The sequence below is a fragment of the Poromitra crassiceps genome (genome assembly GCF_964638095.1).
Source record: "Poromitra crassiceps genome assembly, chromosome: 8".
NCBI lineage: Eukaryota > Metazoa > Chordata > Actinopteri > Beryciformes > Melamphaidae > Poromitra > Poromitra crassiceps.
In genome coordinates this window covers 41,915,454-41,929,875 of record NC_139629.1, presented here as the reverse complement: position 1 = coordinate 41,929,875, position 14,422 = coordinate 41,915,454, and the positions used below count along the sequence as shown (strand labels likewise).

The 14,422-nt window shown below is 43.1% G+C and overlaps 1 protein-coding gene across 1 annotated transcript; it reads left to right on the top strand.

Moving 5' to 3' along the window:
* Positions 1-742: 742 nt before the first annotated feature.
* slc26a10 (solute carrier family 26 member 10) lies at positions 743-10,642 on the top strand (the record flags this gene model as incomplete). Its single annotated transcript, XM_083642004.1, has 18 exons — positions 743-1,007; positions 1,985-2,095; positions 2,281-2,438; positions 3,097-3,261; positions 3,382-3,534; positions 4,063-4,145; positions 4,235-4,382; positions 4,497-4,610; positions 6,609-6,686; positions 6,793-6,888; positions 8,364-8,470; positions 8,776-8,845; positions 9,430-9,612; positions 9,727-9,781; positions 10,004-10,092; positions 10,182-10,236; positions 10,382-10,488; positions 10,604-10,642. 18 exons carry the CDS (start codon positions 743-745, stop codon positions 10,640-10,642), a joined length of 2,076 nt encoding a protein of 691 aa, XP_083498130.1.
* Positions 10,643-14,422: the final 3,780 nt, after the last annotated feature.

Genomic DNA, 14,422 nt, shown 5'->3' with positions numbered 1-14,422 from the left:
ACTTTCGCTACCCCCCTTCCGAAAAAGTTTAGTCAGCTCCTTTTAGAACTGAATCCACTTCATTGGATTATAATTATAATAATAATTATAATAATTATAATTAACCTTACAGGATGAGTCAACAATCAGCCAAACTACATACTTTTTATTAATCTGCCTACTCCTACTAGGACAAAAAACAAATCACATTCTGGCAACGTAGTAGTCTTGCATAGCCAGATCTGAGCTGTACCAGCGCTAATGCAGTAACTTGAAGTTACTTGGATTTCTGAAATATAATTACTTTTTGAAAATTGCAATCCTTTACATGACTAGTTACTGGGAAAAGTAATACAATTACAGTAAGTTTGTGCCCAACACTGGTAGTAAACACCTTTTAGCAGTAGGACCCAGAGGATATCCATCACCCCCCCCCCCCCCCCCCCCCCCCCCCCCCCCCCCCCACACACACACACACACACACACACACACACACACACACACACAGGACAAGCACACCTTCATAGGGTCTCTGTCAGACAAAGATGTAAAAATCCTTCCAAAGTAGTTGAACACAGCAACAAAACAGGTTGAGCTTTGAGCCATGTCATTGGCTAAGAAGCGTCTGACAGGAAAGTACAATGGCTCCTGATGTCAGGGCAGAGTCTGCTATATAATGTAATGCACAATAGACGATCTTTTTCAGACTCTTTCTGAGCGGAGTGCTCGCCTCGCATGGACCGGTGAACTAACCTGGGACAAGATGAGTGCTTCTGTGGCTGTTTACCGGAACATCTACACGGAGGACCGCTTCAAACAGGCATATGGCTCGGAGGAGACGCCGACTGGAGGCGTGCGGCTGCGGGAGAAGCTCGCTGGAGGCTGCAGGTGTTCCCGAAGAGCCTGCGTCCACCTGTTGAAGGAGAGAGTGCCCATTTTCAGCTGGTTGCCCAGATACAAGCTAAAGAAATGGATTTTAGGAGACACCATAGCGGGACTGACAGTTGGTATTCTTCACATTCCGCAAGGTGAGTCGGCTAAAACAACTAAAGAACTAACAACTACACACCTTTATATCACAAAGTTACATTTGTCAATTACCGTGTCTCGCTGTCGCTCATACGAAGGTCGGTCGGTCAAGCTCGAGAGAAAATGATGTAGGCTAGCCTAATTATTTCATTTCCCCACTTGTTTTGAATAGCCTACGAACTTTAGTGGGTGGCAAGGACAGCTTTACAATTCTTTCAACTCTTTTTTTTTAGCAGGTGTCAGATTGAACAACCTTCAAATTAAACTACAATTATACAACAGGTAGTTCCGACCAAGCAATCTGATTGGTCATCATGACATTTAAAGCCTCATCACTAAAATATTACTCCGACAAAAATGCACCGTTTTGTTGTTAATTTTGTTGTTACAACTCTTCTATAAGAGAAATGCACAGTTTTGTTGTTAATTTTGTTGTTACAACTCTTCTATAAGCACAGACTATTCAAGCAAAATATGAAAGATAATACAATACATATAGGCTATTGTAATTGCAAAAACATATATTGTCACACAGTGAAGATAAATAATGCCGTCACTGGTTATTGGCAGCCACTTCTGTATTTTATTTATTTATTTATTTATTTATTTACTTTACTTTAACAGTAGGCTAGTCCTCATATCCTGTATGTTGCACCAGCCTTTAGTGTGAGAAACAAGGACATAATAGCCTACATGCCTGAGCTTTGCGAGGCTTGAGTGGCTGACTCTAGCCGGCTGACTGTGTTTACATTTTAACATCAAACTCTTGAGCTAATTCTGCTCTCACTCAGAATGTCAAAATATAAGCGATGTGATCGATAGTTTTTTTTAGATATTAACGTTTGTTTGGCACAACTCATACTAGTTAACTGCCGCGGGGTTCCGCATTTCTGACTGGGTGGCAAGTGACGTCACGCTGATTCGTCCTATTATATATACACAGATTATATGGATACCTGTGTCCTTCTCTAAACAGGAATGGCGTTCGCTTTACTCACATCTGTGGCACCAATATTTGGCCTTTACACCTCCTTCTTCCCTGTGGTCCTCTATATGCTGTTTGGCACAGGTCGGCACGTGTCCACAGGTAAGACTCATCCACATCACAGCGACTCCTTTTCACACAAAACTAGCCTATGCTCCATATTCATTTGACTGTCAAACATGGACAATGGCTTTGCTGTATCAGAAGCTACTAAACCCTGTCATGTTCTCTCACATGCCCGTTAACTCACTGTTCATGTTGATGTAAGTCCGTTTGTTACTTCTCAGGTACCTTTGCTGTGGTGAGTCTGATGACCGGCTCGGTGGTGGAGCAGCTGGTGCCGACCCCTCTGGAGCTGAACTCCAGTTCCTCTGAAGCAGCAGAATTCGAGGCCAAGAGGATCGGGGTGGCCTCAGCTGTGGCGCTGCTCTCAGGGATCATGATGGTAACTGGGAGAAGTATAGTGAAGTATTGTGAAGTATAGTGAAGTTAGTTACATGTCCCATTTCATGTCAAACAAGATGTCCTTGTTTCTGTGATTATAAAGGACTTGAGCGTGCTATATAGCCTGTAAACATCGTGGAAGTCTCAAAACACACATGGTCCCCAGATAAAGCCACACCAGCCATGTACTGGAAAAGTGCCTCCAAATGAGCTGTGTTGACTTCCGTGACATCACAAAATATCCAGAAAACAATCAACTGCATCAAAGATGGATCTATCCTATCAGATCATCTTATCAGAGGCCCCGCCCCCTCAAATCAGCACATAGTTAATGAGGGGAGAAACAGAGCAGATGGAGAAATCCCACAGAGGCTAGATTTGAGTTGTTGTCGTCGTCGTCGTCGTCATCGCCGTCGTCGTCGTTGTTGTGCTTTGCCACAGAATTCATAACCTTGTTTTAAAGACTCATGAGACATGTTTTAAACAGCTAAGAATAGCATGAAATGGGACCTTTAAATAACCTAAAGCAGTAAAAAAAAAAATTGGACAGAGGTGGCAGAGCCATCTTCATTTTTATTCTGTTTTTTTGTTGAGACAAGAAGACCTCCTTCCTTGACACAATGCGTTATGTCATGTTTTAATCTTCTGTGCCCCCCCAGCTCTGTATGTTTGGTCTTCAACTGGGCTTCCTGTCCACCTATCTGTCGGAGCCTATTGTGAAGGCGTTCACCAGCGCCGCCGCCTTCCATGTCACCATCTCGCAGCTGCAAAGCATGCTGGGGCTGCGGCTCCCTCGCCACACCGGGAACTTCTCACTCTTCAAGGTCAACAACTGTGCTTCACCATGAGATCTCCTGGTCTGATCCAATAGTGGGACGACCGATGCAGGGGTGGTGGGGCGTGTGTCTTGTAGCACTGGCTCATAGCGTTGTTTGTGTGCTCAGACCTTAGCGTCAGTGCTGGAGAACCTGCCTCACACCAACCTGGCTGAGCTGCTCATCTCCTTGGTATGCTTGTCCATCCTGGTGCCAGTGAAGGAGATCAACATGCGCTTCCGCCAGCGACTGCGCACACCGATCCCTGTGGAGATTCTCACGGTCAGTCTGGTTATATGCTACACCCGCTAGTATGATGAATGTTAGTGTTAGTTATTTTATTTTTTATCATTATTATTATAAAAAAAAAAAATCTGATTTCCCCTCTGATTTCCCGTTTTCTCCCCAATTGTACTTGGCCAATTCCCCCTGCTGTCCCGGTTGTTGCTCCGCCCCCTCTGCCGATCTGAGTTGTAGACGAGCACATGCTCCCTCCGATACCTGACAGTGAGAAGTTTCACAGGCAGGGCGTAGCGCGTGGGAGGATCACACTATTCCCCCCAGTTCCCCTCCCCACCGAACAGGTGACCGACCAGAGGCGGCACTAGTGCAGTGACCAGGACACATACCCCTAATCCGGCTTCTTACCCGCAGTAGACATGGCCAATTGTGCCTGTGTGGATGCCCGAGCAAGCCGGAGGTAACATGGGGGCTTGAACCTGCAACCCTTGTGTTGGTAGGCAGTGGTATTTGATATTTACATGGTAATTAACAGGTGATGAATCATGATTTAATGTCTTTATTTTTCAGGTGATTATAGCTACAGGAGTGGCCTACGCCTCCTCGCTGGACTCAACTTATGACGTTCAGATAGTCGGCCATATCCCCGCTGGGTAAGCTTTTGTAGATTTGGCAAAATTCAAAACGCTGTCGATCCCGTGTGACTTTTCCAGTGGCTTAACTATGAATCTCCGATCCTCAGCTTCCCGAGTCCGCGGATGCCGGCCTTGCGCACTTTCCCTGATATTGCTGGAGACACAGTAGCTATCACATTTGTCGGTTATGCGGTGTCCGTTTCACTGGCAATGATTTATGCTGATAAACATGGCTATTCCATACACCCCAACCAGGTATAGTCCTGAAGTGATATGGCTACTTAGTGAAATCTAAATTTGTCACCAGTGCGTTTGTTAGAGGCAAACCCAAGTCTGACCTCTTTGCATTGAACTTCTGTTTGCCTACAGGAGCTGCTGGCTCATGGCATCTCCAACACTGTGTCCTCTCTGTTCACCTGCTTCCCAAGCTCAGCCACCCTGGCTACCACTAACATACTGGAGAGTGCTGGAGGATACACACAGGTACTGCACTCAGCCACTCTGACTACCACTAACATACTGGAGGGTGCTGGAGGATAAACACAGGTACTGCACTCAGCCACTCTGACTACCACTAACATACTGGAGAGTGCTGGAGGATACACACAGGTACTGCACTCAACCACTCTGACTACCACTAACATACTGGAGAGTGCTGGAGGATACACACAGGTACTGCACTCAACCACTCTGACTACCACTAACATACTGGAGAGTGCTGGAGGATACACACAGGCACTGCACTCAGCCACCCTTAACTACCACTAACATACTGGAGAGTGCTGGAGGATACACACAGGTACTGCACTCAGCCACTCTGACTACCACTAACATACTGGAGAGTGCTGGAGGATACACACAGGTACTGCACTCAGCCACTCTGGCTACTACTAACATACTGGAGAGTGCTGGAGGATAAACACAGGTACTGCACTCAGCCACTCTGACTACCACTAACATACTGGAGAGTGCTGGAGGATAAACACAGGTACTGCACTCAGCCACTCTTATGACTACCACTAACATACTGGAGAGTGATGATTCATGATTCAAGTAAATTAGGCTGCCATTTCCCCAAGCCAAAGGTAGGGGCAGCACTAACATGCAATGGCTCCAACAGTAACTTTGGTTTGAGAAGTGGGCTGACCTCCCCCAGAATCTTTTGTTCTAATACACAATTTCATGCAATTTTATATTGATATTTTCTACAGTATTTGGTAGCCTAGTGTGATGCTTGATTTTCAAAGCTACAACCAGGAGAGCTGTCTGCAAAGGCTGCATATAAATATTTTTAAACTAACATAATTCTGAGCACAAAATGACAAACAAGCCAGTTACATTGAGGAACATCGTAGAAAGATTCATGCTGTGATTTGATATGAAAAACGTTTGACATTTGTGGAAGAATTGCATTTTTCTTTGATTGGGTGACGAGTACAGAAACCTCCTTATTATCAATATAAAGCCAGACATCCCCTGAATGAATCGGCGTCGGGCAGCCGGTGAGAGAAATCCCTCTGATTGGCTGGTCAGCTCAGTGCAGGAGAAGAGAGGGCATGCAAAAAATGCACTTTATTTTTCAACTTTGTCTCATCTGATAATTCTAACACACAACTATTTTCACAAAAACATGGCCTTCAGGAAAAAAACCTTGACCCTGGTGCTGTATATCACCCATTTAGTGCAGTTTCTCCTTATTTTCCACCTCTGCCTCCTCCTTTCTTCATCCACAAGCAAAACACCAGGCCAGGGCTGACTACGCCACTGCCATTTGAAACTTTTTATCACATATTCTTGATTAAAAGTAGCTATATCATGAAAGTCTTGAGCGATGGTGGGGGGGAAATGTTGGGCAAACACTGCTTTGTTTCATGTATCTGGTTTGTATATCCACAGTCCTAGGACTCACGCAGGCGCAGATCGTGTCAGCCATGTTGGCCTGCTACAGCCTCTGAAAGACAATCGTGTCAGCCATGTTGGCCTGCTACAGCCTCTGAAAGACAATCATGTCAGCCATGTTGGCCTGCTACAGCCTCTGAAAGACAATCGTGTCAGCCATGTTGGCCTGCTGCAGCCTCTGAAAGACAGTCATGTCAGCCATGTCTGTGATTTTTGCGGTCAAAAAGTCGTGGTCTCTAGTGGAAATGTCGCCCTTGCCTCTAAGCATCTCAGGCTACTGGTAAGCCCTTTTCATTCAGCGCTGGCACTCTGCCAGGCTTGAACTGTGGACCGTCATCTCATGTAAACTATCATGTAATAGACACTGTCTGACACATGAAAGGGATCCTATTCAAATGGCTTAAAATGTAGGAGTGACTTTCCACAGGTATTTCATAACGCAGCATTCACTCTGATGTATATTATCTATATGCAGGAATTAACTATGTGGAGGACAAAGGTCCTGTGTTTATGGGTCACAGTGAACTTTTTTTTGGTTGAATAACTGATGTGTGTGTACTGTATCTCTGTGTGTTCCTGTAGCTCTCTGGCTTGTTCACCAGTCTGGTGGTTCTGATTGTCCTGCTGCTGATTGGACCGCTGTTCTACTTCCTACCCAAGGTGTGTTTGCCTGTGTCTGTACTTATGTGTATGAGAGAGAGAGAGAGAGAGAGAGAGAGAGAGAGCAGTACACTCAAATCATTCTTCTGTTCATCTCTGTCCCCAGGCAGTACTGGCCTGCATCAATGTCACCAGCCTCAGACAGATGTTTCTGCAGTTCCACGACTTACCTGAAGTGTGGAGAATCAGCAAGATTGACTTTGTGAGGCCATTGATTGATATAACAGTCAGACATGGGAGTGTATTCTGCATATTCTGCATTGGTTACACAAATCTACGGTATTTGGGCTTTTTCAAAAACGGCACAAATTGGATGTCCATAGCCACTTGCAAAATATACAATCACATTTTTAATTAAATAAAGTGTTCTTAATCTTTTATCGATTTAATTTAATTTAATTTAATTTAATTTAATTTAATTTAATTTAACACATTCACTGCCAGCCGTTTTTTTTTTACTGTAGGTAGGTTCTGCCAGAGGGTTTTTTTGAGGATTCTGGCTCATCTTTCAAGACCCGAGGATTATTTTCTGCTAAGATTTTGTGAACACACAATATCTCAAAAGAACTAATAGAATGTGTGCTTTCTCTGTCTAAAAGAGTTAGTTTGTAGAGTTAGTAGTTATGTAAGCATTAGCAGTTGAATACAGCATGGTTTCAGCGTCTGGAAAATTATTCTGAGATAAACGGCTTTTTGTGAAATTCGATAGAACAGTCACTTTAACCATTCATTTCTGGCATCAGTAAGACGTCAGACATCTAAACAATAGTTTTGAACAGTAATTTCCTCCATAACAGCAGGAAACACCCCTCTGCTTCAAACTCCTCCCTCCGTGTGTGTTCTTCTTGGCTGCAGCGGGCATGTCACAAGCTCGTTGCTGCTGCTGCTGTAACCTCGCGTCACCAGGCTCACTGCTTCTGCTGCTGCTGCCTGTCTGCTGGCGGCCGCTCGGCAAGTCTGGATATGGGCTCGCTCGTTTCTTGTGATTTCGGTTGAGAGCTTTGATGAAGCTTTTGCGATTCTGGTCTTATTTATGCTGCGTGTTTCAAAGTGTGTTCCACCCGTAATCTATTATGCAAATTTGCAATCCCGCACCACCAGCAATCAGCGCGAAAACGAAAGCGTTTTCGCCAATCCATTTTCATGAGAATGGCTTCCTCAAACTGCTTTTTGCTTGCCTTCCTCTAGTCTGGGAGAGCACTGTCGCCACTTAGTGGGTCCGTGGAATAGGTTGTACACGTTCGCTGGCTTCAATATTTTTATAGGAGACGTGGGGAGCGTTGATCCACGTCCCACCGTCAAAAAAAAAAAAAAAAAATTTAAGCCGAGATATCTCGTCATTGGCAGTGAACTGTTGGATTCTGTAAGCCGAGATATCTCGTCAATGGCAGTGAACGTGTTAATTTAATTTAATTTAATTTATGCTCTTCTTACTACTGACTTTCAGCAAGATAGTCCTTCTGTAACTTGCAGCTCTCTCAAGTGGTAGAAAACCACTGGACTTGACTGGTTGTAGATGATGCTAGCTTAGATTCTTTGTGACTAGCGGAATATCTGTCCCTGTGTGACTGGCCTTTTAGTCCCATTTAGTGGAATAAACCATGATTTGCACAGACATTAATGATCAGTGTTGTCTTCTGATATGAGAAGAACTTGTGTGGCTCTGTGTTTGTGCAGGCGGTTTGGGTGGTCACCTGGCTGTCTGTGGTGGTCCTCAACGTGGACCTTGGTCTAGCCATTGGGGTGGTTTTCTCTATGATGACCGTCATCTGCCGTACACAGAGGTACATTGTCCATCCCCTCTGCACAATATGATGCACATCTGAAGGTGGAAACATGAATTGGGAACATCACTCTCATCGGCAACAATAATCACGCTCATTATTGGAAATATAAAGCCCCTGGAGGCCACTGCATGAATATCTTCTTTCAGACGAGGACGCTGAGAACTTCTTCAGATTTTTTCATGGGGTTGTGAACTTCTAAAATGTATTAAAGGGAAACACCACTGCATCACTCTCAGGCTATGGAGACTTGTGCTATGTTATTTTAATTAAAAACACAACAATGACGCACGGTGTTTCAACAGGGCTGGTTGTTCAGTGCTTGGTCGGGCCAGCAACACGGAGATCTACAGACCTGTGGAGAACCACAGCAAGGTGAGAGGACACTTGCTCGAGTATGAGTTTCTTCTGTCTAACATGCAAAATATATCAATCCTCTTCAGGACCCTCTTGAAGCAACCTTTATGGTCATGTCTATAATGCATTATGAGCACATTCACAATAAGACATAATTAATGCATATATTTTTATTAATGCATATACAAGGCTTTATAAAAAAGGTTTATAAAACTCTTCAAGAATGTTTATAATCATGCATGGAAACGTATAACAAGGTTTCATTCAAGAACACTCGTCTATAGATTTAACCATTTATTGCATAAATGGAAATACAGTTATGTTTGGCGTTGAAGGCTCCGCTCTTTACAGAAGATGCTCCTCCCTGAATCGGCCCAGCAGCATCAAGCTACGCCGAGCAGGGAGGGCAGCAAAATCCCCCCATGGGGATACAAGATTCCAGATTAATTTAAAGCTCATAATGCATTATAGACGTGACCTTCATAGAGAGTGTTACCAGCGTATTTGTTATTCCAAGACTAAGTGATAGCCATAAGCTTAAAGGCAATGCTATTATAGCCTAGAATGAAGTTGGCGTGTATCCTCCTGTATCCCCCCCTCAGTGCTATGAGGTGCCTGGAGTGAAGATCCTGACCTACAACGGGCCCATTTACTACGGCAACCGCAGCTTCTTCAGGGAGGAGGTGAGCCGCCTGCTGGGCCTGACGCCAGAGAGGATCCGCAGCCGAGAGAAGGCGAGGAAGGCCCGCGAGAAGAGGGAGAGAGAGAGCGCCCTCAACACTGTGGTAAGCCCGCCACACTGACTGGTGCTGCGTCAAACGCTTTACAGCTCGCACGTCAAATCAAAATCCGGTTTCTCAGTGTCTTTGTTTTTTAATTCCTCCCCGATCATCCTTTAGGAGAGAGGTGTCGCCAACACCTCGTTCTCATCAGAAAGTGAGTTCTTCAAATCCGGTAGGTATTGAAAATCTTTGTGCACCTTGTTGAATTTGCATAATGGCTCTATGAATTTTAGAAAATATTTGATTGTTCTAATTGTTTTGTTTGATAATCACAACAACTGTAGAGATTGATCACCAATGTGTTTTAATTACATGTAAATATATATATTTTTATATATAGATTGTCATGTGCTGTATTTAATTGCAATGCTACATTTATTTATTTTTCATGCAGAAACATCTGAGAGTGATATCCAGGCAGTGCTAATCGATTGCAGCAGTGTCGTATTCGTTGACGTTGCTGGAGCTAGATTCTTTATTCAGGTGAGTCTGCTAACGCAGGACATGTTATACTCTATATGTTTAGTTATAGAGTCATTGGAGTTGATTTTTTGCTGTTATGCTTTTTGCAGATGTGTCTTGAATGCCAGAAAGTCGGGGTTCACATATATTTGGCAAACTGCAATGGTAAGGCCCAGTATCAATATGCATGTCCTTCTTAATGATTCTCTTATATTCTGGCTAATGATAGCACATGATTTCAGGGACTTTTCTTTTATAAGGATGATGATGCTTATCAAATTGATCAAAAATCTTATTTCCATTCCCTCAGAGAGTGTCTTGAAGATCCTCACATCCAGTGGTCTAATGACCTACATGAACCCTCAACATATTTTCGTTACTGTCCATGATGCCGTGGTTTACATTCAACAGCAAAAGGTGAGCTGGAGAACAGAAATGTAACAACTGCATTGAATTTGCAGAATTTGATTTGAATTTTACATCATATGTGGTCGTAACAAAAAAAATGACATGATTGCTTTATCCACCACAGGAAAAACCTCCAGAAAACACCACAACTGTGTGGGTGTGAGGTGGGCGGTTCATGATGGGCCGTACTCACAGATCAACTCACAGATGAAGCTGATTAGTATCTATCTGGGAAGAAAATGGCGGAAGGCGTTAGGTACAGGGATGTCAAACGCATTTTAGTTCACGGGCCACATGATCACACCGATTTGGTCTCTCTCCCTTTTAATTTTATTTTCAAAAAATGTTTTATCCCATTTTTATCCCCCATTAGTGCTATTTTTTTTAACATTTTATTTATCCTGGTTGCTGCTCCACCCTCTGCCGATCTGGGGAGAGCCAAAACTGGCTCTATGCTTCCTCCGAGACATGGGCAGTAGCCAGCCGTTTCTTTTCACCTGACAGGGGAAGCTTCACCGGTAGGACATAGCACGTGGGAGGATCACGCTATTCCAACGAGTTCCCCTCCCTCCGAACAGGCGCCCCGAACAACCAGAGGAGGCACCACTTCAGCGACCAGGATATTGCATGTTTTTTTTGGTGACGGCTTCCTATATGAAGGAAACCCCCAGGGGGCACGGGGAGAACATGCAAACTCCACACAGAGAGGCCCTTTTTGACGAGCCCACCCGGGCGGTGGGCACTCGAGGACATGCGGACGGGCACGCACTCCTTCAGCGCTCACAGCGTCCCAGGTGGGAATCGAACCCAGGACCTTCTAGCTGTGAGGCGACAGCGCGACCACTCAAGTGTGTTAGACCAAGAAAAGCATAGCATAATAACCTATAAATAACAACACCTCCCAATTTCCCAGTTGGTTTTAGTTTAAAGAAGTACAGGTACATTTTGAAAACATTCAGAGTGAATGGACCATCCATTTACAAAAGAGATGATGAACAGCCTGAGATGTCTTAAGACAAAGTAAGTGCAATTTCAACAATATTATATCTCAGATTTTCCACATTCTATAAAACAATTGGTGCACACGTTTAGGCTGCTGCTCATTAAGGAACTGATGGCAAGGAGAATGACAATTCTCTGTTCAGTAACACGAGGAAAACACTTCAGAACACGCATATTTGATTGAAAACTCGGAATGACGGACTTCTCAGTGCAATTTTCACACTTTGCAAAGTCATGCCATGGGCTGGATTGGACCATTTGACAGGCCGGTTCTGGCCCGCGGGCCATATGTTTGACACCCCTGCATTAGGACTTCTTCTTTTCTCCTTCAGTGTGGACTTCATGCAGATTGTCAGACTGTACTGTATGCCAGTGTTTAAAAAACACAAGCAGTAGCCTGTTGTAGCACTACATTATGAAATTGGAGTTATTCCATGACAGTGTTAGCATTTTTAGGATTTATGGAAATCTCTTTTATATTTTCACAAATCTATTGGCACATTTAATTTAAAAGTATATAATCTCAAATTCACTTTGAAATCAAGCAAACAAAACAAACACACACACACACACACACACACACACGTCATTCAGTATCTGCTGAAGCTGTTAGAAGAGACAAATAATATGAGTTATGGATATGTATACATATGTATGTGGTAGATATTATTTTTGTATAACTGTTGTTCAGTTTTACTTGTCATATATGCTGGAAAATTAGGATACTGGTATTTATTTAGTTTCTCATTTTATTTTTTGCAATACACAGATAAACATGAACTGCACTGAATTACTTTCTTAAAATATTATGTATATTTATATCATTTGAATGTGCTTGAATATGCAACGGTGTAAATGCCATCGCATTGCCTTTGCCTTAAAAAGTTCTTTCTTTTCACTCCAGAGAGACTGCACAAGATATTCTTGGAATGAGTTTTGTATTTTTCGACAACTACCATCCAGTGGGTAGCTTACGTTAGTATTTTGACAATAAATATATGAGAAAACTGGAAATGAAGTGTCTCTTTCTTCTTGCTGAATAAAAAAAAAGAAATGTATTGAATGGATGAAAATTTTCCTGTTGAATATTAAACCAATACCTGGGTTAGGATTTTTTTAAAGATTGGATGTAATTTGGAGGGAAAATGCAGTTGCATTTGGAAGTGGAATGTGAAGCACGCTCCTCCTCAGGTTTGAAGCGAGAAGAAGAGCAATCTTTGTCTCTATTTGGTGAGATGCTGCAGACCAGTGTGTCAGCTGAGATATGATGTTCACCAAGTCTCTGAAAAATAAAGATACTGCAGACCAGTGTGTCAGGAAAGATTAATAGACTTTATTGAACCAATAAACAGTTTAAGCGTGGCGTATGACTCCATGATATGATGACGCTCCTCTTGATATGAGGGGGGGGGGGGGGCGTCAGTGCCGTATGGGATAGATAATACCCCATAATACTATCAACACAAAGGAATACAGTGTTGACATGCTAGAACAGTATTCTAATGATCATAGTACTATCAACACAAAGGAATACAGTGTTTACATGCTAGCACAGTTTTCTAATGAAACATTTCCTTCCAACACCATAAGATGTTCCAGAAGCCTTTCACCACAGTTGGGTAAATGCCAGTGAATCAGTTGAAGAGCCTGCATCCACCTCATCACCATACTGCCCCCTGCTGTCTGAAAGCTAAAGGCTTTGTTCCCAGTGCACACTGCACCTTATCATCAGCCATGTTACCTTGACCCGATAAAACTATATTGTGAGTTCAAAACCAGGGCAATAAAAAGGCAAAAACTAATTATTTGCTTGCTTGATGTTGGATAGCCAAGTTATTAATTTTTTCCAGTGCATATTTCAAAGAGGCCTCTAGACACTGTACCCTTTGGGTTTTCCCTTTAAAGCTCAAGGAGTATTTCACTAATTGGAAGGAAGTAGTCCACTTCAATTAGAACATGGTACACAACAAGGCTCTGGCCAACTGTTTACTGAGGCACATTCCACAGGCAGAGCCACAAACAGGCACATACTGTACACCTACCCACACAGGCCATCACACACATGCGCACACACACACGCACGCACGCACACACACACACACACACACACGCACACGCACACGCACACGCACACTCACACACACACACACACACACACACACACACACACACACACACACACACACACACACACACACACACACACACACACACACACACACACACACACACACACACACACACACACACACACACACACACACACACAGTCAAAAAGGAGACCTTCAAACTCCTCCAGGAATGTCCAGGCTTGAATACAAAGCTTTGATTTGTCTATAAAAATGCTTACAGGTAAGTGTGCAAAATGGTAAATTTACATATCCATACCCACTTAAAATTCTGGAATCAACCACCGTACAACAACCTTTGAGGAAATTGATAAAAAATTAATATAAAAAAAGAGTCAATAATCAAGTCAATACATGGACCTTCCACCCCTCAAAAGAAATCTGACTGATTCCAAAGTCCAGTGGAGTGATATGAAAAAGAATAAAACATAAAGCAATGATTTAATCTTGTTTATAATTAATATTTCAAGAGATTTAGCAAGACATTAATTCCTGTCATAAATAGAAAAACACGGTCAGTTGCTAATGTGATATCTTACTGCCTGTCAATCAAAAGCTCATCTCATATTTGCAATTTACTACTGCTAACTGCTGTACAACTAATAACAACACTATGTTCTTCATGACAGAACAAAGTAGGAAGTTCATTTAGGATTGGTGTTATTTTTGTCTGATCTGTTCTCTCCATCTTGTGGTGAAGTATCAGCATGACAGCCTCTGCAGTGAGTGCTGGTGCGTTGAATGATCGAATTAGTCAACTACTAACAGCAGCAACTGAGGTATTTGTCAACATGATACAAAATAATTTAATA